Source organism: Callorhinus ursinus, unplaced genomic scaffold, assembly GCF_003265705.2.
Source record: "Callorhinus ursinus isolate GAN/ISIS: 27379988/994484 unplaced genomic scaffold, GSC_fseal_2.0 scaffold24, whole genome shotgun sequence".
NCBI lineage: Eukaryota > Metazoa > Chordata > Mammalia > Carnivora > Otariidae > Callorhinus > Callorhinus ursinus.
Window position 1 is genome coordinate 19511852 of NW_027397086.1, and position 27582 is coordinate 19539433.

General features: G+C 45.6%; 1 protein-coding gene across 5 annotated transcripts in view; it reads right to left on the bottom strand.

Annotated features, from left to right (window-relative positions):
• Positions 1–27582, bottom strand: part of PALM2AKAP2 (PALM2 and AKAP2 fusion) — a 106088-nt gene that overhangs the window by 16943 nt on the left and 61563 nt on the right. For 4 of the 5 annotated variants that reach the window (XM_025888417.2, XM_073876579.1, XM_025888416.2 and 1 more), the window contains exon 2: positions 13777–16156. In XM_025888417.2, coding sequence (XP_025744202.1) covers positions 13777–16045 — 2269 coding nt within the window. In that variant the 5' untranslated portion in view covers positions 16046–16156. Of the gene's footprint in view, positions 1–13776; positions 16157–25570; positions 25642–27582 lie in introns of those variants that run through there. The other variant, XM_073876577.1, reaches the window with a different exon arrangement.

The following is a 27582-nucleotide window of genomic DNA, read 5'->3' on the forward strand; positions in this document are numbered from 1 at the left end:
TTAAATGTTTTCACCAAAGTCATGAAATAAAGCAATCTTGGTCTACAGAATCACAGACTCAATGGCTTTGTGGTAATAGCAAGCACATTTATGTGTCATTTTATTTAGAGAATTCGTGTCATTTGATCCTTACAACATCCCTGGGATGTAGTCAAGGTCGATGCCATGACATCTGTGAATGGTTTAGATTACAGGGACTCAGAGGCTAATGCCAGCCCAAGTTAACGTTAGCTAAAATAAAATCAGAGTTGGGTCTGGTCTGGAACCCAAATTGTGTTGATTATGGCTAAATTAGATGATGGGCTGTGTGCTGAAAGAGAATCATAAAGAGGGCAAAGGGTTAATATAGAGAAGTAGTCAAGTATTGAACATTAAAAGACATTTTCCTGTTTATTCTTTTTTTTTTTTTTAATTCTTAATATTCCAGCCCAAACCACCCATCCCTGGAGCAAGTTTTACCGGTTCTAGCCACTAGAGGTCACATGAGTAACAGGTAAGAAAGATGGGCTGAGCAGGTCTGCAACTGCCACTTCCAAAGAAGTTAAGAGGTCTTCCAGAGAACAGGTTTCAGATTAACCAACCCCATGTCAGAGCCTCAAGGGAAGCTGTCATGGATCCCCAGAGAAAGGAGACACCACAACCCGTCCTTGGACTTCTGGCCATCAGTCTGGTTGGGATCAGGGGAGGTCAGCTGGGCTGGGCTTCTCTGCTGGGCCCTGTGATCTCCAACCATCCTGCCCCCCAGTGCGGTTCAAACTATGCGCTGTGCCATCTCAGGAATCACACAGATTGCCAAATAGCTGGAGGGGCATCTGCTCCATACCCAACATCTTCCTCAGAGGGCCCAAGATTGTAGCCAACAGTCCTCTCGATGAGGATGGTGAAGAAACTTCTAATGCTCCTCCCCCAGCGGTGGGGGACACTGCACACACCACCATTGTTTGGGTCTCGGGGATCATTACATGAATGTGATGCAAAGTGGGCTGTGCCACAGACACGGGAAGTCTGTCTCACCTTTGTCCCTGGCCCTGTAAGGCCCCTTGAAATTCCTTGGCCCAGAGGACATACCCATTACAATTCCAGAGCAGTGACGGTTATCTGTGGCTCTCACTGGCGCACATCTCACACAGCACTTCCCAATGCCAACATGTTCCATCCCCACTTGCTCCATCAAAATTTGCTCTCATGTTTCTTCACTTAGTGAATGATGGTAGCTGAAAGGGGCCTCTGTTTTCAATGACAAACATCCTGCTGTCTAGCTCCTCGTCTGGACTGTATACTCTACAAACTAGCTCCCTTTGAAGGACACCCCTCACTGTCCCTGTGAAACAGCACCAACAGAAAGCGTCATGAAGACCCTGGGGCACACCTGTGTTGGTCTTGGCCAAAGGCTGGTGCCTGACCTTTACAGAGCAGAGAGCAGGTGCAATGTGAGTTCTAGGACATCTGACATAAGGAACCAACAGAATAAAACTAGGTGGGAATTCTCAGTGGAGGGTAGGAGACATTTTCAATTCTCCTTCATAAACACGATTTTGTTCAAACTATTCCATCTAGAGTACATTTATTGGTTATTATTTTTTAATTTATTTTTTACAATTCCAGTATAGTTAACACACAGTGTTATATTTGTTTCGGGTGTACAATCTAGTCATCCAACAATTCTATACAGTTACTCAGTGCTCATCAAGATGAGTGTATTCTCAATTCCCATCCCCTATTTCACCCATCCCCACGACCCACCTCCCCTCTGGTGACCATCAGATTGTTCTCTATAGTTAAGACTGGGTTTTTTTTTGTTTCTTATTTTCTTTGTTCCTTAAATTCCACAAATGAGTGAACTCATATGGTATTTATCTTCCTCTGACTTATTTCACTTAGCATTATACCTTCCAGATCCATCGATGTTGTTGCAAATGTCAAGATTTCATTCTTTTTGATGGCTGAGTAATATTCCTCTCTCTCTCTCTCTCTCTCTCTCTCTCTCTCTCTCTCTGTGTGTGTGTGTGTGTGTGTGTGTTCCTTCTTTATTCATTCATCTATCAGTGGACACTTGGGTTACTTCCATAATTTGGCCATTGTAAATAATGCTGCAATAAACATAGGGGTGCATATATCTTTTTGAACTAGGTTTTCATATTCTTTGGGTAGATACTCATCTAGAGTAATTTTAGACTTAATAAGCTCTTAAAGGTGTTTGAAGGTAAGCAACTTCATTTGGGTGGGACGATTCCAGAGCTTTTTCTAAAATTGTGTCCTACTGGCATAGCTTTGTAAGGTAGCATTAGCTGCTAGCAAATAGTCATTGGTAAACACTCGGTTAAAGAAAGCTTTAAAAATAAAATGAGGTGGATTTCTTTACCAGAGGACTTCTCCAAGGTTTTGGTGTTACTGTGATTGCGAATCACTAATTCAAGGATGGGTGTGTAATATTTCTCAAATTCATTTAACCAGAGAACCTCATTTCATAAAATCCCTATTAATATCTCAAGGAAAACAGTTTATGAAATACTGTTCTCTAGTGTATACCAGTTAGCTTAACCAGCTCCCACAAGTTCAGCTAATAATTAAGTAGAGGCAAAAAGCTTACGTACAAGCATTTTTACCATCATGTCTTTGTATAACGATACATGTGGAAATAACAAAGACATCTGACCATAGGAGAATGGTTAAATTAGTTTTGACTTATTCAGATAATGAGGTATTATTTAGTTATCACAAATCATGTTTTTTAGTCTCTCAAATTTAGAGGACTAGTTAAGGTCGTGGGAAAATACCAAAATACTTTAAGAAAAAAAAAAAACAACCCAGCAGGTTGCAAAAGCAGATCTATTGCAGGGGTCTAAGAGTACAGGCTCTGGAGCCAGACTGCCAGGGTTCAAATCTTAGCTGTGTGAAAGAAAGCAAAAGTGCATGCGTGACATCTGGTAAAACTGTACTCTGTGTAAGATGAACAGTCCTGTGATAGCAGAATAATAGCCTCCACAAGGACGGCCACATCCTAATCCCTAAAACCTGTGAAGATGTTGCCTTCATGGCAAAAAGGACTTTGCAGGTGTGATGAAGTTAAGGACTCTGAGTGGGGAGGACAATCCTGCATTATCCAGTTGGGCTTGATGTAACCACATGGGTCCTTGTAAGAGGGAAGCAGGAGGCTCCGAGAGAGAAAGAGAGACCTGAAGGCACTCCACTGCTGGCTGTGGAGATGGCGGAAGGGGCCACGAGCCAAGAAATGCAGGCAGCCTCCAGAAGTGGAAAAGGGAAGGAGCCCGAAAGAGCCCCTGGAAGGAACACAGCCCTACAAAGGCCTTGGTTTTAGCCCAGACAGACACTATCTCAGTCTGCCTGAAGAGCCATAACAAAGTACCATGGACTGGGTGACTGACCCAATGGAAGTTTATTTTTTCACAGTTCTGGAGGCTGGGAGTCTAAAATCAGGGTGCCAGCGTGGTCGGGTTCTGGCGAGAACGGTCTTCCTATTTTGCAGATGGTCACCTCTCACTGTGTCCTCCCGTGGCCAAGACAGAGAGCGAGCTCTCCGGTGTCTTCTTGGAAGGGCACTAATTCCATCATGAGGGCCCCACCCTCCTGACCTCATCTAACACTAATTACCTCTTATAAAGTACTCATCTCCACTGGGGGTTAGGGCTCAACCTATGAATTTTGGGGGGGGGGACACAATTCAATCCATAGCTGATACACCACGAACTTCTGACCTCCAGAACTGTAAGATACTAAATTTGTGTTGTTTAAAGCCCCTATACTTATGGTGGTTTGTCACAGCAGCGATAGGAAGTTAATACAAACATAAACCCAATATTATCTTCCTTGTACGTATGTGCATGCGGAAAACTAGGCAGGTAGCAGTTAGGATTGAGTCACTTTTATTTTTATCTTTATTCCTTGTTTTCCAATTTTTTTCTACAATAAGCATGAATTAATTTAAAAATATAAAACAAAACAAAAAAATTCTTTTAGATATTATCAGCCATGCTGAGAAAAGTAGATAAAGCTGCCTGCTTTAACCTCCATGGACAAGGCAATCCACATGCCTTTCCATCTCACCGAGGAGCTGACACGTCTGCAGGGCCTCCGATGAGCAGCGCTCACATCTGTGACAGCTGTACTTGCAGGCTGTAGGTCTGCAAGGTAGACTAAGGAGCAGAGGGGGCAGCTACATCTCACTCCAAATTAGTAAATGCTGTGTCCAGTCATGAGTGGAAGACTAAAAAACTTGACTTTGTGTTTTCTGTTTCTGTTTCATAAAGAAACTATTATTATAAATTGTTAAACCAGTTCCTGGCCGGGAGACAGAAAGCCATGCCTTGGCTGCACTTCTGGATTTTCCAGGCAAGAAGGATTTCCCTTGGGCATCTGTGATGGGCTGTGCTGCCCCGGGGCGGGGGTGCAGAGGAAGCAGACAGAAGAACCAGGAACCCAAGCGAGGGGTGCATGTCCTCAGAACACACAGCTGTCAACACCCCTGAGAGCCCAAACCCTCCTTCTGTAGGAACAAGGCTAACTTCTAACAGGCCAAGAACATGGGTTCTAAAAGTTTAGAAAATTATTTGGGCCAAACACTATGATTTGGGTGATTATTATATTCCATATCTACGGTGTCGGAGTTCTTAAATCAAAGATCCTTTGTTTCTACGTTTCTCAAAAGAAAAGAAAAAGCCGTCACCCACTCTTACTTAAAAACCGAACCGAACAAAGACGCCCACCAGATGCCATGCCTTGGTCAGGCCTCCTTCAATGACCTCCTTTCTTCATGCAGCATGGGGATAAGATTGCAAACATCTAAGACAGTTGACTCACAAGTCCCCAGAAAGAAGTGAGCTCAGACTTGTATTTTCAATTTCATTTCCTCCCAGTAAAGGAATATCCTGCCTGTCAGATCCAGGGCACAGGTGCTTGTGGGGTTCCAGCTGTGACCCACATACCAAGAGCTGGTCCCTGGTCCTTTCATCTCTTTTTCTGAAGGCTGCAGCGGTGGGAAAATGCAATGACATGAATTTTCCGATTGTAAGCCTAGCTCAGACATGAGAAATAGCCCTGCCTGGTGAAACAAGCCTGAGAAATTTCCAAATATTATTCCTTAAAGGTTGGGGTGTTAGATGAGTTGCTGATATTGGGTATTCCCCTATGAACAGGATTGGAAGGTGAAACCTCTAGAAGGAAAGAGCTCTGTTTCTCTAGGGGAAGCAGAGTTTAAGACCAAAAAAGCAAAAAATTTAGTTAAAACAGGAAGAATGAAAATCATGGCAAGTAGCAATTCCCCCACCAAGATCGTTTCTTCGTTGAAAGCATTTCCACCAATATGGTGGGTCCGACTGTGTGACAATTACCACCCCTTCCCCCCACAAAGGGAAAGAAAAAAGGAAACATTTTTATGAACTTGCAATTTGATTGTTATCTAACACACTTTGTTTTTTGAAATCACAGCTGACTATGGAAAACTAATTCCTGAACTCAGATTTTATAAGTGAGGCTTTAATTTTAATGAAGTAAACATGAAAATACACCAGTTAGGAATAGAAAGAGATTTTATAATGCATGTTTTGACATTTATTTTAGGTTCACAGTAGCTATAGAAGAACAACCTCATAAGTAATCTGTAAGGTTTTCTAGGCCTTTTCTTAAAACATAACAGTAACTATAATAACCACAAAACAGTAACTCTTTTGGGGAGCCTTCTGTGTCCTGGGCACGGTTCTAATTTATTGATGAGGTTGGTACTAGCTTATTCCCATTGTACTGGCGAGGAAACTGAGGTTTACAGAGATGAAGTAAGTCACACAGTTAGCAAGCAGGGGAATCAGGATTTGAACTTTAGATATAAATCCAGAGAGGTGATGGTCACATGTAGGCACCTGTTTTCCCTTGACTAGTTTTTTTTCTAGAAGGTATGAATTTATATTTGAGAAGTAAAGACAGGCTGGAAATACCTGTGAGGTCAGATGCACACAGGTTTTGGGAAACCTTTGAAGTTTACAGGGAAAGTCATGAGAAATTAAATATCATGACATGAAATAGAGTATGTATTCTTTGGTGCTTGAACGGCATATCTTACACACTCCCCACCACTGCCCCTAGTTGGCCACCCCTTAAGTAGTAGCTTATTCACAAAGATCAAATGGATCCGAAATACCAGTCTCCTGTGGGAAGTAACAGCAAGTCACAATGGTTACTAGTAAGAGACGTGGTCATATCCTGACCGGACTCCAGCAATCACAGGGGACATCCTGCTCCCATGCCTGGCTTTGATTAGCTCATATTTCTTACCAGGGGTAGAGCAGGGATCTTATAAGAATTAGGTCCTTTGATTCATCTTTTCTTTCTCAGCTCAAGATGACATCTTTTTTGGCATGCGGTGGAGTCTGAGTCTTTGGAAGCTGCTCTCCTAACTTGGAGCATGGAGCAGCTACCCATGGGGGTCAAAGGTAAGCAGCAAGGGCACCATGAGGTGGCCCCAGAAAGGCTAGGGCACCACGAGAGGCAACCCAGACACTCTGGATATGTCAGAAGACCAGCACAAAGAGCAGTGACAGCAGAACTTGCTTACAGAAGGGAACTAAACTCATGGAAATGTAGTGCCCTTTCTAAAGTTCTTCCCAGAAGCCATACCCCATAGACTTTGCATGGAAGGAAGACGGGAGTCCCTATCTTCTCGGGAGTGAGGCTGACAGGTTTAACCATGGCAGGTGTTCTTTTCAAACCCTGAAGGAGTATGTCCAAAAAAGAACTTTGAATTCTGTAATTTGAAAAGCCCTGCTTTCATCACATACACTCGCCCCTTGCCAAACACTCCTTCATTCTAGCCTTTTCTTGACCATTCCTTCCCAAATGGCATGACTTTTTAAAGATGAACGTCCTCGGGGCACCTGAGTGGCCCAGTCGGTGAAGCACCCGACTCTTGATCTCGGCTCAGGTCATGATCTCAGGGTCATGAGATAGAGCCCCCCATGTCGGGCTCTGCACTTAGCATGGAGTCTGCTTGAGATTTTCTCCCTCGCCCTCTGTCCCTCCCCCACCTGTGCACTCTAAATAAATAAATAAATAATAAAAATCTTTAAAAGGGTGAACATATTTGCTGGATTCAGATGGAGTAAAACACAGGGAGCTTCTGGTCCAAGGCAAAGGATCAAACTTGAGCAAACGAGAAGAGCAGAAAGCAGTCACAGTGCTCAACGACCACCAATAAACACAGTTGGCTTTGGCCCCACTCCACCAAACATGCTTGGTTAATGGAATGAACACTTATTCCTGCTCGTCCTCAAACTAAGAAACTGATTCTTTGTTTGAGTACCCAATTCTTCCAAAGATTTCAGAGAATGGGCCTGTTTCTGGAATGGATGACTGTGTTTCTTTTTGGGAGTGAACTTTCAGCAAGAACTCACGGGAACCATCAGGCTAGACAGCTGACACACACTATGCTCGTCCCCTCCGCCATCTGCTCAGCTCTTTGAACAGCACCAGCAATTTTGCCTATTGTAATTTGGAGCATTGGCGTTAAGTTCTGGAACCACTCGGGGTCACTAGGGCAGCACTGTCTCATGGCCTCTGGGAGCAAACTCATTCACCTAGACCACGGTGAGCAGAGGATTTCAGAGCTATAATGGTTCCAAAAAACAGGGGGCAGGAAGGACCCAAGACAATGCAGGGGTCAGGTCTGATACTGGGAGAAGGTGGGAGGAGACTGAGCTCAATCACTGTTGGTTGGAGAGCGGAGCTGTTACTACACACCTTGTAGACCTCCAGGGCAGAGGGGCAGGTCCTGCAGAGGACAAGAAAGGGTATAGAAAGAATACAGACTTCGGGATCAAATGAGCCTGAGTTTGAACGTGGCTCTGCCACTTCCTGGCTGAGTGACCTCAGGCAGGTTACTTAATCTCTCTGGACTCTGGTATTGATTCTTTGAAAAGGGAATAATATTATAGGTCCAGGATCTCTTATGTCTAGTGTCAAAATTCAAACAAAGCTCTGAAAACCAAGTCATAACCTATTTGGCAACAAAGCCTGACAAGATCTGGCACGAGGTTCTTCTTAGGCTTTATTTATCCTACTTAATGTAACTAAGTCTCCCTAAGTTTTATAGCAGAAATCTAATTTGCTGATACGGGATTGCTCCAGACCCCACCTGGGTGGGTTAAGTAATAGTACATGCCTTGTATTGCTTTTCTAAATAACAGTTTATACACTTTATGGTTTTTCTGAAATCAGAAAAATTCTGAATATTTCTGGCCTCAAGGACTTGGGTAATTTGTATTACATCTTAAACTAAGATTGATGGGAGGATTAAATGAGCAAATGAAAAATGAGAAAATGCGTGTGAAATAACTAGTATAGTACACTCCTTAAGGTCTTGGTAACCCGTAAGAATCATGATTAGGCTTGTGTCACCAGAGAATGTTCAGAGAAATATGGTAATAGACATAACGCTCTGCAAGATGTTCCACATTAAGCTTTAGTACTTTCACAAGGCTTGTACAACCTGTACCTACCTGCAGGAAAGGGAAGCACGGTATACCCCTGAAGGAGAGCCTTCTTTCACATGGGCCTGTGACAGAATCTTTCTACCAGCTGCTAAGACAAGGTCTTCTGTGGAGCAATGAGGGCATCTCAAGTGAGACTTGGCCTCATCCAGCTCTAATTTTGCATGGAATAAGCCATCAAGCTCTTCTTCATGAATATTGTGCTGACATAAATATTTTTTCCTGTCCAGGTCTTTGTGATATTTGAAGATAATGAAGTGGAAAGAAAAAAAGACCCCGTCACTAATCTATAATAACGTAATGGCCACCTCGTGCGCAATCTGAATTCAAACTGACGGTAGAAGTTGAAACTCCTTGGAAATTTTACCTTTATAGCTATCACATCTTTCCACATATTAAAAGACATGTACAGATGCTCCAAGTTATGGAACTCAATATCCACACCTTCTGCTTTACCACTCCCCATCACGTCTCACTGGGCAAACTATCTGACTTGGTAGGTCAGTTCAACATCTGGCATGAAAACGGAAACTATTTTTAAAAACTAAAGTAATCACCACCTAACTAGCTGGGTTTCTCTGTCATGCCTGGAACTTGGAAGTGAAACCAGGATGTCTAATAATAGACAACAAGCACTAACGTGAGAACAGTCTGTCAACAGCTTTAATATGAAAAGACATTTGAAAATATCTAAATCATAACTTCAATAAAAAGTTTCAGTTTCCCTCCCAAACTTGATCCTCAAGGGTGTCTACAGCAGTGTTGCAGGCTGCACCTTCAAGTTAGGCTAGGGAAGCTGTTGGAATGCTTCCTTTCTTCTCTATTTTTGAGTACTATCAACAGAAGGCACACATGTGTTCACTCTTGGGAATACGGCCTCTCACACGGCACACGGCCTTTGTCAAGATGGCAACATGCCTTCAGAAGTTCTTGTACACAGAAAGAGCTCAATAAAAGCTGGTGGAATGGACTCATTAAAGCAGCTCTTCATTGTCTGGCTCCAAACCAACTTTCTTTCATTTTGTTTTAAATGTCTTCCTTTAACCCACCCTAACCTAATTTAAGTACCTCAAACATACCAAGTTCTCTCTTCCTTTTGGGCCTCTTTAGGTGTCCTTCCTTCTCAAGAAACAATTGCCCCCCACCCCCAAACCCAACTTCTACTCCTTCAGTTCAAAAGTTGGATGGGTAGTTTCCTAAGAAAGGAAGACTTCACGTATACCCCCAATGAGGTGATCTTCTTTGATCTGGGCTCCTATAAGTTTTCATGCTTCTCTGCCATGAAATTGCCATCTTTGTCTGATGTTGTTTCTCTCATTGAACTGTAAGTTCCCCGAGGGCAGGAACTGCATCTGCCTTGCTCACCTCTGTATGAGCAAAAGTCACACAGACCCCGTTTAAGTGAAACTTCACATAAGAGCCAACAAGATAAAATTTCCAAAATAATTTTCCTAATATCTTGCTTTTGAGAATGACAGTATCCTTTTAAAGATATCTTCGTCTTTGAAAGGCAAGGAAACTAAAAGCAAAAACAAGTTGTCTTTTCAACACCTGGGGAATGGTTGGGAGAATCAGCAGATTTGTGTTTCCCTATGACATCTTGGCTCTCAGTGGATTCTACTTCCCTTAGGTTTTAGGATTCCAGCATGTTTCCAGCATAATCTCCACCAGAGGAGAAGTTAAAAATTATATTTTTCATCACCTAATATCGAATCACCAAGCTGAGTCATGCAACAAACAGGCTGAATCCCCTCTTCCGGTGGGAGATGTGGAGTATTGCAGTAGGAACTTAGCATCATCTCCATTCACAAAACCAAAATTGGAGCCAGCAGTTTCAACCCTGGCTATGAATCATCCAGTTTTGCTGCTCAGAGTGATGTGTCAGCCTCCTCCCTGATTACGAACTTGGAGGCTGGCTAGCCAAGCAATACACCAAACGTTTCCAGGCATGGATAGAAAGAGAATTACATTTTGTATTCAGTTTTTTTTTTTTCAATCCATGTTATAATTCTGGGAAGCCCTGCCACCTACTTTAAATGTTCTAGAGATAAACATGAAGGAATGAGGTGCACAAGCATCATTATCATGACCATGTTCAGTGTAACAGTTAGACCATTGCAGTACACAGACTTGCCTGGATGAATTACCATGCAGAATCAATCCTCGGGGGGGGGGGATGGGGGAGGATATTAGCATTAGCATAGAGGGAAGTGCTGGGAAAATCATAGCATAGAGGGAAGGCCTGGGCTGCTGGGATGCTAAGGGCAAACACAGAACCCTGTCTTATTTTAAGCCTGGTGGGGAAGCCCGAGAGAACACAGCAGGTCAGGGAACAGGGGAAAGTGTTGAAATGTTTTATTTTTGTTCACATGCTGGAAATAAAGGAGGGGAGCAATACAGTGGGAGTTTCAATTAAGAGGCAGAGTAAAGAAAACTGAAAATACTCACTGAGCACGTGCACTTTAAGGAAGGTTTTATAATGAAATACTGTAAAGGGAGGCTTAGGCATGTAGAGCCAGCTATAACTGGTAGGAGAGCCATGGTATCTACCTTCCATGTGAGCAGAAGTTGCTAAGATGCCTGAAGAACCTTCCTCCACTAGACTTTGAGTTCTTATGCAGGCCCTTTAGAGTCATTAACTTGTCAAGTAGGCTCCTTAGACTGGGCTGAATTCAAGTGGTATGAAAGCTTTTCCCAGGATACCATATAGAATGCCCACTGGCATCTCTGTGCCAAGCTAGACCACAAGAATTTAAAGTGAACTTGACAACCAAGAATCTTTGGGGAAAGCCAACCAGTCTCTATAAAGCACACACACACACAAAATGCCCTTGAGAGTTTTCTTTGCCTCATCCAGCTGGCCATTGCCCTGTGACCTACAGAAATTAAAGATCATATCAAGAAAGTCACCACGCTTTTCCTTTTTCTCCTTTCTTTTTTTCATGAACAATTTAGTCCAAAAGCCATTGGGGAGGGGCTCAACAAGACGGTGTCTGCAGTGGGGATGGGAGGAGTCATAGTGACCCAGAGTGGTGTGCTGGAGCCACAGCAGGGTGGGGAAGTGTGGTGATCTAGCACATGGTACTGGAGCCCAAGATGGGTAAGGAAAATAGGAGATTAGTTACATAAGGTGAGGAAGGGATTGATCAAATAATAAATACATTGAAGGTAGTAGGAACCAGGTATTTTGTTGTCAAGAAGGAGGTTACAAATATGGAGAGAATATGAACCCTGTGGTATTAGATTAGAATTAAAGGTATCAAGGTAAGCTCATGGTTTTCAAGATAGGTAGGTAGGTAGGTGGATAGATAGACAGACAGATGGAATCTGTGTATATTCTCTAATTCTGTTTGTTGAGAGTGCCTGGGAGCAGTGACAATCCAATAACAATGAGCACACCAAGCTCCCAGATTTTGGTTTCTAAATTCCATTCTCCACTAAAAGGAATTAGTGCTCTTTGAAGAAATGGCTGATTTCAGGGTTAGGAAAGTATGAGATGAGACTGGAACATCTTGTGGTGTCAGGAAGTGAGGACATGCCCAGAGAATAATGAGGACATGTCAAAAGGATGCCAAAGTTAGCTTGAAAGGTCTCCCATAAGCTATATCTAAACAAATTAAGAATAAAAATAATAGAAATGGATTCTAACCCACTGAATACAATAGGAATCCACAAGACCACACTGACATAAATAGATAAATGAATAAAGTTTGATGAGGAATGGGATAAAGATTACATAGTACCAAAGTAACTCCCCAGAGAATATTTATTACTTACAAAGGACACAGTAATTTTACTGTAGAAGCCTGTCAGACACTCCCTCAAACAAGTGATCATAATTAATATCATGTGAAAAAAGTCAGTATCTGTCCCTGTAAGGGACACCTGATTGGATATAGTGAGAAGAATATAGCATCATTTTTGTGGTATTCGTACCAAAGATGCATAGCCTAAATGTACTCATGTGAAAGCATAGACAAACCCAAACTGAGGGACATTCCGCAAAATTGGGCATGATGGAGCATCATGTTGGCAATTTACTCTCAAATGGTTCAGAGTAAAAGATGTTTGTACTATACCTGGGAACTTTTCTTTAGGTTGGGATTATTTCAAATCTAAGTATTTATAATCAAAAGAGTTACCCTGAGTCACTGTAGATTTGATGGAAGCCAAGTGTCAAGATGGGATTAAGATCTGGGTAAACCAAGTCAAATGCCAGCAATTATATATTAGGATAATGCTTTTTAGGTAGTCTCCAGTGAAAGAAGTTTTCCCCTCAGTCTGTCATGAACCAATACTTTTAAAGAACACAAAATTCCGCACTTGGATTTGAGGACAATATCAAACTGCAACAAGAACTGTCAAATGCTTGCTCTCAATGTCTGTACTGATTCTCAGTGTGGACCTGGAACAAACAGTCCACAGACTAGCCCAGACCACACTTCGAGCAGCACTTCTCCACATTAGGATGTGTGGCGCTCCGACTGCCATCATATCCAAATGGGAAATGAAGACGACTGGTCCCACTGTTAATCCATAATGGTAGCAGCATTAATTACCACCATAATTAACATCAACCATTTATACAAAGCATTCAAGAAAGGGACTGCCCAGGCAATGGGAAGGGACTAAAGACCTGCCTTTATATAGAGTAACTCAATTTCTCCAAATGTGTCATAGGACAAGAATGAATGAGACCACCCCTGATTCCAAAGCAATTGCATTGTGATGACTAAAAGGAAGACAAATCCAATCATACAGAAGAGGGACAAAAACATCTTCTACCGATCAATCTGCACCAGGTCATGACTGCAATTGTTAGAAAGGGACCTCACATTTAGAAGGGGTTAGCAGAGCACATCCCCCAAATCAGATGGGTTTGATTTAACCACAGATACTAAGGGTCCAAGCCGGTCCACACGTAGGCTCACTCTGCCAGGGTCCATGCCACACAAGGCCCCTCCCTCAGCCAGAGGCAGCCCTTTCAAATAAGAAGAGAATAATTCTCTACTAAAGCAAACCCAGAGCAGAACAACGAGGAAGAAGCAATTGTACCCTCAGGGAAACGGCACACCATCCAGGCCCAGGGTTCTTCTACGGGACATTCGGGCTTCAGTTGCCTGTCCCTGGACGGACGCGAAAACCCTCGTGTCAGTGCTCCGCCCCTCGCCCCGCTCCGCCACTAATCCTAGCCACACAGAGGAGGCTCCACAAAGACTCAGGTAAGCTGGAGTCACCCTTTCTCTCCACAGCATCTGTCTCTGGCGCGCGCTTGGCTTACCTGGCGCCGTTTTGTAGCATGATGTTCGGGAGGGCAGCAACGGGGCGTTCTTTGCCCTGGGGCTCTGGGTACTCTGCAAGACCTGTCTCTGCCTCTTCAGCTCCTCTTCCCTTTCCTGGGCTGCTCGGATCTCTTCCTCGATCATGGACAAAGTCCGCTGCTTCCTGGACCTCAGCTTGAAGGGCCCAACCATCACATCGGACTCCTGAGTGGCCAGGAGCGAGGCTGTGCTTCTCAGCTCAGCTGCCTCCGAGTACTTGCTGAAATAGCTCCCTTCCGGTCTGGTCTCCTCCATGTTTACCGGGCCACTGGGCAGCACTGCGGGTGGTGGCTGGGAGGGCCCCCTTTCCCTGAGTGCCCTGTCTTCATCAGGCAGAATCTTTGGTAACACCTCCCTTTTCTCCTGAACAGGAGAGGACACCTGGGGTGGCTCAAACGTGCTCTGAGGTTTCTCTGAGCCGGGAGCCCCAGTTCCGGCTTCCTCTAGAGTTGCTCCAGGTCCCTGCTGCTCTATCCCACCCTGGCTGGTTTCGGACACGGCTCTATCCACTTGCTCAGCTATGGCTTGTTGAATGGCATTCTGCACCAGGAGACCAGCCTGATATTCCAAGGGGTCATCAACCGAGGGCGAGTCTCCCAGTGTGGACGAAGGGGAATAGAAACCGTGATCACTAAATGACTTGGAGACGCCTTCTCCCCGGCCCTCGGAAGGGTTGTCAGTTTGTGGAGTCTGGGGCAGAGAAAAATCGGCCAGTGAGTTTTCCTGGAGGGCGTTGGTGGTCTCATTGGATGCCCCGCTGTCACTGATGTTGTCCATGCTAAAATCATTGGACAGGGTCTCCAGGACAGTGGTATCCTGGGACCTCACTGACAATTCATCCAAACCAGAGTCAAGCTCCTCTTGGGTCAGAGAGACATTGACTGACTTGGAAAACTGATCCAAGATCCCAGGGTCGTCATCCTTGACCACAGTGAGGACGGCCCGGGCACTGGTAAACTCCCCGTCCTCCGCCCACAGTTTGGATAAGGGCCCGCGTTTGGAAGGCTCACTGTAGGGCCCTTCCTTCCCCTGAGGAGCTGTGCTACCCTGGCTTCCCCCCGAAGACTGGCTCTCCAGGGCACAGCTCGCTTTCTGCCCCTTGGCTGCCGATGCACCCCCGTCTTCTGGAGGCCCCCCGATGGAAGCTGGTCTCGAGATGGTCGGTGGCTTGTCTGAGTTGATTGACCCTAGAGGCCTGTAAAAGGGCTTGACAGAGAAGAGCCTGGGTGTACTCTGGCCCTTGGCCACTGTTGGCCCGGAACTCTCCATGAGCTGGAACTGTTTGCGCGCCGCGGAGAAGTCTATCTGCTCGGTGACGATGTCCTCCTTTGCGTGCTCGCTCGGGGCGGCAGAGGCCGCGCACAGCTGCGCGGGGAGGGGCTGCCGCGGCGTCGGCCCCGGCTCCCGCTGCGCTCTTCTCTCCTTGCGCTCCTTGTATTTCTTGTGCGACTCCAGAGGCTCCTCGTCCAGCTGCTCCTCTGTGGTTTTGGCCTGGGGAGGATTCCACCATTTTGCCGCAATGCCAGGATTCTTTTTCACAGCCTGACTCCGGATGAGCTCTCTCCTTTCCTTTTCCAGCTCCAGCATTTCTTCCGAAGGCCTCACTTTCCTGACACAGTACTGTTCCTTCTCATTCTCGTCGTCCTCAAAGAGCTTGGAGGGCTTCTTGTCCTCGTGGAAGGCACGCAGCTCAAACTTGGCCGCCTTCTTCAGCGTGGTCAGCGTGAGCTCCCCATCGCGGCCCGAGCACCGCGAGCTGGTGGAGGAGCTGGGGCTCGCGGGGGCCTGCAGGCTGTCCCCCAGCAGATCTCGGGGCTGGGCGGGGGAGTGGCCATTGGCTTTTTCGCCCTCTGCCATGGCGTCAGAGTAGCTGGTACTGAGCTCAGTGTGAGGAGGGGCCTGTCTATCAGCTGCCCTTTCCGGGGGGTCCGGCTGGACCGCTGCGTGGCCTGGTGGGCTTGGGCCACCCCCCACGATGGCTGCGCCCGGCTCCGGGGACGATGTACCGTTGTAAGTTACGTCCACAGCAGAATCACAGCAGCTGGCCTCCAGCACCTCGTCTAGATAGCGGATCTCTCTGGCCACATCCTTATCCAGAGCTTCATGGTGATCACCGAGGGGGCCATTGTGGGGGGGTGAGTAGAAAGGGGAGGAGTGGTCCATGGAATGTGGGGTACAGGTGATTCCGGGAACACTTTTACATTCCGCAACAGAGACCTCAATTTCCATGTTTTTGTGATCTGGGGGAAGGGAGCTGGTTGCAGGCTCCAAGGGGTTGGCACTGCAGTTGTCTGGCTGGTTTTTTAGCCGGATATCATCCTCAGAAAGCTGGGGAGGCTTCTGGAATAAAGAGACAACCAAAGTCAGAGTTAGATACTAAATCTCTTATGGAGGTGAACCCTGAGAAATTAGCTGGTAACTCACTGGAAGGAAAACTGAAACAATGACAAGTTCTTCGGAACTGAGATTTCCCTTCTGGTAATTCTTCACGTATTCATTTTGCTGTGGTGATTCGTACCCAAACCTCTCCCATGTTTCAGATTCTGCTTTGTTTACTGGGTGTCTAGAGAACTTTCCATAAATGCTAATCCCATTTTTAAATTTCAATGTAAATTAAGATTCAGATCATTTGAAGACACTGTTCAAATATCTTCTAAAGTAGAAGAGATTATATAGCAATTATACCAGAATTACTACTACTATGGCAGAAATGTAATAGGACTATTTGTGTGTCCCCAACTATAATAAGATGGTCCCTTTGCATGAGCAATTCTTCTTGAAAACATGATTCTCCGCCAGATGTAATGCAGTTATTCTGGAGACTTGAAACTTCTTGGAAAATTTTTCCAAAATAAAATACTGGAAAACAGTAGATTCCTTCCAAGGCCCCTTAACAGCTACAGTGCCGCATCGCTATGGCTCTTAATTCAGCATGTGCATTATAAACACCATAACCAAAGCCACTGACTGCACAGTTCTGTTCTTTGGGACTACATCAAAACAATACTCCTTAGGTTAAGGAGTGTTGCTTTGAAAAGTTAGTGACCAGTGGCTCCTCTCCGGTTCCTAAAATGCTCTCTATGTGATAGTTCCCGTCTTATTGTTGAAAAAGAAAAACCACATCTTCCTAATGTTTTGAAATAAATCCTACTTTCCCACCAATTACCAATCCCATGTAATTTTGTTATTTGGCATTAGTAAAATTAATTTTCAAATTCTAAGATGATCTCTTTTTTCATACCCAAGGACTCTGGTTTATCTCAGATAATTCAGTGGTAAATTGTGAAGTTTAGGGGCGCCTGGGTGGCTCAGTTGTTAAGCGTCTGCCTTCGGCTTGGGTCGTGATCCCGGGGTCCTGAGATCGAGCCCCGCATCGGGCTTCCTGCTCTGCGGGAAGCCTGCTTCTTCCTCTCCCACTCCCCCTGCTTGTGTTCCCTCTCTCGCTGTCTCTCTCTCTCTGTCAAAAAATAAATAAAACCTTTGAAAAAAAATTGTGAGGTTAATTAGTGAGTGTTCCTCAAGGATTTCACAGACACCTTGGTCAAGTTTGTCTTCCTCTCGCAAGTCCATAGTGTGCTTCGTATTATTGACATACTTCCATGGAAAACTGCAAGATGGCATTGTTTTCATTTGTGTCCATAGTAAAGGATTTTAAAATCTTAGAACATAATGTTAAAACACCACCTTAGGATGATTCTCAGGGGATTCACTTCAGAATCCCTCCAAGGAAGGTGCATAATTACGGATTTGTTCATGTGACCTAGAACAACATGGGAATGCACCCTATGTGCTCTGCACTGCTGTCAGAATGCTGAAAAATTCTCATGGTTATCCATGAACTAGAAGGTTCTCCATGAACTGGAGGTTTCCTTCACTCTGCATTGTTTACATTCCCCTCTAGACTTAATCCAATCAGGTAATATATGTTCCTTCTTCAGTCATAGGCAACAATAACAACTATTTCTTTTTCAGCACCTGGTCTTGGATGACCTTCCAGTCTAGCTCTGGTCTTTGTCCAAGTCTGGTGCTTTTTTTTTTTTTTTTTAAGATTTTATTTATTTATTTGACTTTTAATACCATTAATATTTATAACACTAATATCTTTATTTTTTTACCATCATTAACTAGTGTTCTTTTATCTTTAGAATGAACTCTAGAGGCATGTCAAAGACGTTTTTACTGCCTTTTAAAAACATTAACTAGACTTCCTTTTGGTAAGGCAATTACCAGTGACTTCCAGGTCATTAAGAATTACAGAAAATTCGAAAGCCTGAAACTTACAGGCTGCCATTCAATTCCAAATAAACCTAGGTCAAAATTAGCCCACTCCATGGAAAGCTATTACTGGAATAAACAGACCAACAAAAAGAGATACAAGGCACTGCTACCCTGAGAGTCAGATTATCTGTGACTCTCCCACCCTGGCTTCATTTGGCCAATGACTTACTGCTAACATTCCTCAGGGGAATAAGTAGAGCTTTTCTTATATCCTTTTTGGTTTGGGGAAAAAAGGTAAGAAAATGGTAGGAAGCTGTTGGAAGTGAATTATGGTTGAAAATCACTGCCCTCCTGAAACAAAATACTTCAGTTGACATAAGAGGAAAGAGGGCAATGTAATAGTAAAGGAAGCTAAAAGGCAAATAATTAATTCTATACTTCATTTAGTCATTCATCCATTCATTAAACACGCAGGAAGCTTGTTTTGTAGGGTGATAATGAGATTAGCAGCAACCATAAGTTCCAGGAGACAACACTTTTTTTCTTAACAAAAATTGGACTTTCTAGGAAGCCGTAAGTCTATTTTGGAGTTTATTTACTCTAGTCAGGAGGAGTGAAAAACTTGCCTACAGTGATCTCCTGTTGCTAATCACAGGGACAGGAGGTCCTGAGTCTACCTCCACAGCACGGCCCATGAGCGCCTTGTCTCTTTCTCCGGGGTGCTTCAGGTCAAGTGTTGGGCGATGGACAAGCAGATGCCCTATCAGCCTTTTTTCTCTTTTAGGACTTAAAAATTCTACCAAGTCTTTCCAAGGCATATTTTCTGAAGTAGCAAGTGTTCCAAATCAAAATTTTAAAAGTCTGAGAACAGCATCTGACAATACATTTTTGCCATGTCCAAAAAAAACTACCATTAGCTCTTTGAGTCAGATGAGTCTCATTCCTTGAATGCCTTCTATGTGTCAAACCGAGATTTTAAAAATGCTAATTATTGGATAAAAGTCAGAGTTTGGAGTCCCAGTGTAATTTGAGATGATTCCGTTCCAATACATTTGTTTAAAAAATCGAGACACTGGAGGGTGTAAACAGGAAACGGCTCTCTCTGCTTCCTGTTACTTACAAGGGGGCTCCTCCCACTTCTTTCCACAAATTCAGGACATTTTTCTTGATACTCTGATCCATCTACTTCAGGGAGTAGCAGCTCTACACTCTAATCAGGGTAGAAGTAATGAAAGAGATAACGGTGCATTTCTGATTCACCATCATGCATCAGAGGTCCTGAGTTTTTGTAAACAAAGTTAGGCAACAATTGTAACAAAAGAGCAAATTCCTGAGTTCTGTTCTCAACAGGATGAATTTACCTTCCTGCAAGACAGCCTGATGCAATCAAAACCACCAGTAAGTACACCAGGTAAATGGAAGTGGGCTGGAAAGTCCACAGCACGGATTTGGCAGGAATCTGGGCTTGGTGTCATTAAATGATGTTTTGCTTAAACCAACTAATGCTCATTGCTCCCTTTGAAGATTAGAAAGACTAGAATTTTCTCCATGCTTCAGATAAGATGAACCTGATTCCTGATTCAGATAAAATGCACATTTATTAAATGAACTGGAAAGTCCTTTCTGAAATAAACCATGCCCCAATGCAAAAAAAAAAAAAAAAAAAAGTTACAAATGAACCATCAGTGTTGCCTGGCTGGCTCAGTATGTAGAGCATATGACTCTTGATCTTGGGGCCTGGGGTCCTGAGTTCAAGCCCCACATTGGGTGTAGAGCTTACTTAAAAGAAAAAAACAAAAAACCCCACCAAACTGGATTTTGAAAGGGTGCTAAGAGACCCAAGGGAAATCCTTGGATTCCCCCTGCTAACCCTCCAGGTGGAGCCCTAACAGCATGACACATATTACCTGCCAACCTACCGGCTTCCTGGAATAGCTAATAGCCCGTCAGGATGTCTACTATTTACTTTAAAATATGTGGACAGAGACAATATAATACGGCTGTGTGTGTCTGAATTAGTTTAAATTCTATTCAGGGGCAGACAGCCGTCCTAACTGGGAATATACACTCCAAGAGTGGTCAACCAGGATCTAATCAGAAATTCCAGGCTCTGTAGGTGGCTTCCTTCCTGGGTCAGTTAGCGCTCTTTAACTCCCATGGCCCCCTGAGGCTTTGCTAATTGGCATAATTAAGGTGAGAAATGGGTTTTCATCAGTGAAATTAGTGGCTTGTCAATTAGCATAATAAACGTGAGAAATCAGTGAAATTGGTGGTGTTCAAATTTGCGGATTAGAGATGTTCTCTGGCCTTTCCTGAATAGGATTTAGGACAGAGTGAGCACCATGGCTTGTATACCCTTAGGGATGGTGCTTGGAGCCCGAAAACCAAACAGCCCTTTCCCCAGCCTTTGATTCACAGGACTTTGGTTGTTAAACAACTACTATACAGTAAGGGAATCCTGCCTTTTTAAAACTGCCACATCTATCTTCACGCAAAGTGAGGTTGGGAGCATCTAGAATCTTCCGGAGCTGAGGTTTCTTTGAAGTGAAAGACAGTAGGTTTTATGTCTACTTTTACAAAGGTTTATTTAATAAATATCTGTATGAGGGCCAGAACTTGGTCCAAGACCTGCTTTTATTATAACCTGGTAGCCAGGTTGTGTCTCAAGCTGCCACTATTTACAAAAATGTGTTTAATAGTTATGCAAAGCAAATTATATGGGTTAATTTACAACAAGGGGGCCCGTGTCTCCTGCGAAAGTTCTGCCAGACCCTATGCAAGACAATCATGGGACTCTTCTTGGAAGAACAGAACTCCTTTGTAAGCAGGACTCATACCAAGATCTTTCAAATCTGTTTTAGGAATTCGATTAGATAATGTGTTTAAAAGTACTACATAGTGCGGTGTGAGTGGCTCAGTCAGTTAATCATCCACTTGATTTCAGCTCAGGTCATGATCTCAGGGCTGTGAGATCAAGCCTGTGTCGGGCTCCATGCTTGGCAGGGAGTCTGCTTGAGATTCTCTCTCTCCCTCTGCCCACCCCCTACCTCGTGTATGTGTATGTGTGTGTGTGTGTGTGTGTGTGTGTGTGTGCGCGCGTGCGCTCTCTCTCTCTCTCTCTCAAATAATAAATGTTTTTAAAAAGTACCATGTAAACTGCAAAGTGTTTAATGCAAATGTTCCTTATTATTAAGCCATTTTACACTGAAGTGTAAATGACCAATATTAAATTCTCTCTGGGAGCTGGTTGACTTTCTTGGAGGAGGAGTTGGGGGGGTGATGATGAAGCTTTGATTTTGAGAGGAAATCAACATGAGGCATTTAGAGGGGAAAGGCCCAGCAAGGCTAAAATTCAGACCTAACCTCCCTAATCTTTTCCTACCCCAAGTCCTCAAAAGTTAATTTTAGCTGAAGCTGAGCACAACTGGAAGACGCATTTGCTGCTGCAATAAACAGAGTAAATGCATAAAATAATTGTCTCCTGTCTCTAAAAGTCAAAATCTGAGGATGCAGTTGAATGGACAGTCAAGAACCACACCCCCTTTCACTGCAGACACACTGTGTTCACAATGCATATTCATACATGCTCCCAGCTGATACTGGTAACAGGGCCCTTTGGCGTGCCAGAAAGGCAGAGTTTTCTACTTTCGTTTTAGAACTTTAGAACGTGAGGTTTAGAGAAACTGATTTTTCCCAAGATCACCTGACTAGGAAGTGGCACAGCCAGGATTTGAAGGCCAGTTCTTCAAATTCTCTCCCTATACCTCAAAAAGTATTCTCAGTGACAGCAGGCTTCCAAAATGCCTAGGGATAGGTTAAGAAAGGTGGATAGTTTTTATTAAAGAGTATTTACTTGGCTTTCTGGTCGACATTTTGCACACTTGTATCTCTGGAAGTGATGTGAGACTCATAATTTGGCTCTAGAAGTCAGAGACCCCTCTCCCATCTTTATCCAGAACAGAACAGAGACAGACTTCCTGGAGACTGAGTTTTCGCTTCCTACCTTCTGCTCTACCCATAGGGCCCTCCAATTAGAAATGAGGGTACTGACTTCCTGCTCAGTCTGGGAATTTTACCTTTCGAGCTGGCTGGCCTCTGAAGGAGAGTCCTCTGCTTCCTCCAGCAACAATCCAGGGGCAAAAGATTAAGATCTCACATCCCAGGCATTGCAATGGTGTCCACACATTAAAGGTGCAACTCCTTCCCAACAGCACAGGTGAGATTCTAGAAGACTGTTTTTAATTTGCACAGAAAACACATCAGGGTCCTGACACCTGCCCCGCTGGGTGATGAATGGCAGTGTGCTCTTTCTTCCCACAGTACCTGGGTCAGTGGCTGGGCGCATGGTGAGCAGAAAGAACTTGCAAGAGGTATGTTTTCCTTAGCAGATCTGTCTGGGCCCAGGGGGACACCGGGAAGGTATCCTTTTTTACAAGGGCAAGCAAGAAGCTGAAGCTTCCACTCCGCTTTCAAGGCTGGTTGTGTTCACAGCTTCCCCACCACCCTCAGGCTGTTACCTCTTGACACCGCCTGTTACCAGCTGTGACCTCCCGGGCTCCTAGCCTAAATGCACAGTGTGACCCAAATCACTCACACCTCAGGTGCCCGCTGCACCACTAGCTTTCTACTCTGAATAACCCAGCTTACTTCCTACAAAGGCCATGATAGTCAAATTAGAAACACTCTTCCCCAGATACTAGGTGACCTGATCCTTTAATCCAGTTATTTTTAAGTCCCACCAAAAATACAAACTCAATTCTTGGCCTAGGAACAGAGGCGTGGCTATAAAATAAACTTCCGCATAGCTGTGCAACCAGAGAGCATCTCCGTTTTCCCTTCTTACCCTCTCTCTCTCTCGCCTAAGTCGAGTTCTGATTACACAGGACACGACCGCTGTCACAGCAGAGCACTGGTTCTGTGGTCCGTGTGGTAGAACCATCTAGAATGCTTCTTACAGGACTCCACTTCCTGGCTGTAGTTTCTGTCACAAAGGTCAATGTAAGGAGGGGGTGCATCCCGGGCAAGGGAGCCTGCCAAGACACCTGCAAGGTGCCCACATGAGTCTCCTGAACTTGATCAGACTTGGAGGCACTGGGGTGGAGCTATGGGCTGGAGATCTGGGGCAGAGGGACTCCCCAGGCTGAGGGAACCCCAGTGGTGTGGGAGGGGAGCCCAGGGGCCGAGGGAGGTCAAAGTGCAAGGATAAGCATGCCCTGAGTACCTACAGAGTGGCAAGCCCTGGGCCGGGGCCACGGGGTGGGGTGGGGGCTCCCTGCGCTCTGAGGTGGCCCCTATTCAACTGCAAGGAGTGCACGGCCTTGGAGGGAGAGAGTTCCAGTTCAAAAGCAAAAAGCACCAGGCAGAGGAAGTGCTAAGTGGAAAGAAAATCCCAGCCCCGTTCAACAGCACAAACTGGGCTGGCTAGAAAGAGTTTGTGGAGAAAGCTGAGAGCACCTGAGTTCCTCAGCTGCCGGCCTGCAGCGCCTCGGGCCCTCCGTGCTGAAGATGGCAGGCTCGGGGCTGGCCAGAGAAAGTACGGGGACTCTGGGTGGGCCCCTTCTACCCACCGCTGTGAGGGAACAGAGAATGGGAATGTCTGAGGACGCCTTGCTTCCTTCCTTGGTTTGGCTTCAGGCCTCTGGGCCAGGAAGCGGAGGGGAGAGGCCATCACCCCGGGCCACATTCCAGGCCCAGGCAGCCTTTCGTCTTCCGCCCCCTCGCAGAGCTCCTTCCGGCCTGGAGGACCAGGGGCCTGTGTCGATTGTGGGAAGCCAGAAGCCTCACCACTCCCCAAGAAGGACCCCTTCCTGGTTGATGGAAACAGGCCAGACTTAAAGCCCCTAAGCTCTCCTGGGCAGTGGTAGGCTAATTAGAGCGGGCGGGCTCAGGGTTAATGCTGTGACCCCTGATAAAGGGAGCGAACACTCACAACGGCTCTCAGACCGCCTGCCATGACGCATTACAGCCAAATGCGACTGGGACAGCTCTAAAAAGATGTTCCTGCTCCCGCAGTCCCAGCCTTTCTTTCTGAGAACTGCCAAGGCATCACCACTAAGCTATTCTCTCTGGCTTAGGGTACAGATACAGGCTTGAAGAGGAGATGAAAATACTCTGGAAACTCCCTTCGTTGGGGACAAAGGATGTCTTGGCTCCTGCTTCTGTTCAAGGAAAGTGGTCCATTTATAACATAATGGAGTCTCTCCAGGACCACAGCCTGCCCTATTAATAGCATCCCCTTCACCCAGCCGCAAAGTCACCGACCGGCTCAGATGTCAGGCTACACATCTGGAAAATGTCAAGGTGTTGTTTGATTAACACATTTATAACTTGGGCTTTCCATGAAAGCAACTGAAGATGGGGGCGGTGGGATGCAGCAGGCAGGGGGGTTGGAGGGAGGGAGGAAGCCGTTTCCTTTTCTATAGCCACTGGTGAAAGGCTTGCTTCTTTCAGCTGCGTGGAGATCCCCTCCCTACAGGAGTGACTGAGAATGGTAGGGGAGGCTTCAGGATTGCTCCTAACTCAGGAGAGGGGCTTCCTTTCTGCTCCGAGAAGGTCAAGGCTCACTTCCTCCTCAATGCAACAAACTCCATGCTCTGTCAAGGAGTCCTCAGATGCTCTTCTCCCCAAAAGCCTTTTTCACCAGGAGGTGATTTTTACAGGGCAGTCCCCACCTCCAGAATAAACCAAGATCAAGGCCCCAGAGGGAACTGGCTGCTCTGGCAGGCAGAAATTTCTAGGGTAACTAATTCTGCTGAAAGCAAACACAGGGCTAGCTTTAGTTCTTTATAACTCAGCTGTGTCCCTCTTGGTTTTAAAATAGTTCAGGATCTTGGGTTCTTGCCTGGCCAACCACTAATGGCAGAGAGCAAAAGCTGAGCACCACTGTGGACCCAGCACAAATCCACAATGTTGAGGCCGAGAGCCAGGAGCAAAGAAGAAACAGTGCCAGATGCTTCTGAGATTAACCCCTTGTCCACAGTTCACACTCTACGTAGGAACAGAGCTGACGAGCTTCTCTTCCCACCCCCCTGGCTCCTACAGGGGACCGGCACACATTCCCATGAGACCCCAAGTCACTCCCCGAATGTGGCGGGGCCCACAGCACGGCCTCATTAGGGACTAACTAAATACAAGGCAATCACTAGAAAACCAGCTACCAGAATCACTGGGTCACTTGTTTCTGTTCTGGACAAGGACAGACCCACGCGCGCGTGCAGACACATGCATGCCCCGTCTTCACGGCCTCATCTGCCACAGAGGACTTGTGAATCTTGGCGTGCACTGCATGGCTGGGGCTGCGCTTCCCCTTGCCCTCTAACTTGAAAGCCGGGAGTCTGATGAGGTTTCAAAGAGAAGTCGCCACTCAAAGCTCAGCTGCCCCCTCTCCCTCACTCCGGCAGGAAAGGACTCTAGAGCTCGGCCTTGCTCGGTCCCCACTCCGAGGCCCCCTCCACCAAGACTGGCCTGGGAAAGGAACCCACTCCTTTCGGATTAGAAGGGAAAGGACAGTCAGAGAGGTCAGCAGACTCGGCTTACCCTGCCCACAGTGTATGTCTCAAACGTCCCCAGTCAGAACTGCCTCTTTTGCCAGACAGATTCCTGCGCACTGGCTCAAGTTGGACAAATTCCTTCCGAGCCTCCTGACTGAAGACTATGATGTCACAGCTGCCCCTCCCTCTGCTCCCTAAAAGGCCATTCACACAAAGAAGGACTTTAACCTCCTTCAAAGAGGCCCAGCCCCTCCCTAGTGGCCCAGCCTGGAGGGCAAGGGCCGTCCACAGGGAGCTCGGCCCACCAGGTGCTCAGAGAGGGCCTGGGCTTGGGGCTCCGCTGTGGTTGATAGGAACCAGTTACCACTGCCTCCATGGAAAGTCACGGATGGGCCTTGGGCAAGCAGGGAATTAATAATATCCTGGTGATGCTGAGGTAGCAAAACATCTGAAAGATCCCGAAGATCCCGTAAAATGGTCGAGATAGATCTAACAGATCTATGGGCATGTGTGTCTATGAAGTAATAAGTGCTCACCATTGAAAACTTGGAAAATAAAAATCATTCCTCTTCCTTCCACACAGAGGAAAACAGTTCCTATTTTATTGCATTCCACTTAGTCTCCTTTGTAGAAATATGTATTTAATAGTGTGGAGACCAGACAGTACATGCAGTTTTGTAGCCAACATTTTTTAACTTCGTATTATCTCACAAACACTTTCTATGTCCTCTAATGGTCTTTGGAAGATATAGTTTATAGGGTTACATGATGTCTCACGCTGAAGTGGGACAGAGGAATCTGAAGTCTGGGTTGAGTGCTGTAACTTCAGGGAATGTCCAGGGGAAGTGGCCCCACTTTCTCAGAGCTCACCACTATCCTCTGCCACCAAAGAACAGCAAAAACCAAGAAAACAGATCCTTAGGTGCCTTGGGTAGACACGAGTGTCACAAACATCCCCCACTCTCGGCCACAGAATCAGACCCCCAGCACTACCTGCTAAGGCTAACGAGGGAATTGATGTAGGTCAGCCTGCCCAGGTATATTCAGAGTAGCCCCCAACACTGCCCCCTGGTTCCACCCACCTGGCCAACTTTGGGTTGACCTAGAAAAAACTTGGCATAACTCAGGGTCCGGCTGACTAAGTTGGAATTCAGGTCCCCACAGGGCCATGAAGAACTCATTCTGGAGAAGACAGAGAGAATGGGTATTTACGGTACACAGGGAGAGGAGGGGAAATGCCCGGCATGGTCCCACACAGCCAGAAGTTCACGGTCAGTTTGGGAGCAGTTCCTCCTGGTGAAGCAGCCGAGCAGCCCCAAGTTGGTGGCAGGACTGCCCTGCAGTCTGCGGGTTGGCCAGCAAAGTTGACCTCCTGGGACCCTCCCGAGAATACAAGTCAAGGAAAGAATAATCGGAGTCGATAGAGCCCAGGCAGGCCCTTTTGAAAAGGAAGCTAAAGGTATACTATACTTGACAACTATTTCCAATATCTAAATGACATTTTTAATATTCTGACATTTATTTAGAAAAATCCAGGGTTTTCTCAAGGGCTAACTTGGTGATACCAAGTCACCAGGGAGTGCTACGGAAACTCTGAATTTATGTGCCCTTTGGAATAATTGGAATGTTCTGTAGTATAGCCAGAGGCATTTCAAGATGCTACTTAACAGTCTAAAGGAACATGAGGTGGGAAAATCACACACCAAAGGTGGCATTGCTCTGCTTGAGAGTAACAAATAGGGCCTTCCATGAAGAGATGTTTTCAAGCTGAGAGGCAAGAGTGGTACCTAGGACTTTCTACATAATCACACCAGCTCCCCTGCTTCTATGAGGAGGTATATATACATATACATACACACACACACACACACACACACACACACACACACATATATATATATGTTTTAATCTTCCCTGTTCACAAAAGAGAAAACAATATGTGCTCTTAAAGTACTACTATCTAAGGGGCACCTGGCTGGCTTTGTCAGGGGAGCATGTGACTTTTGATCTTGGGGTTGGGAGTTGGAGCTCCATGTTGGATGTAGAGATTACCAAAAG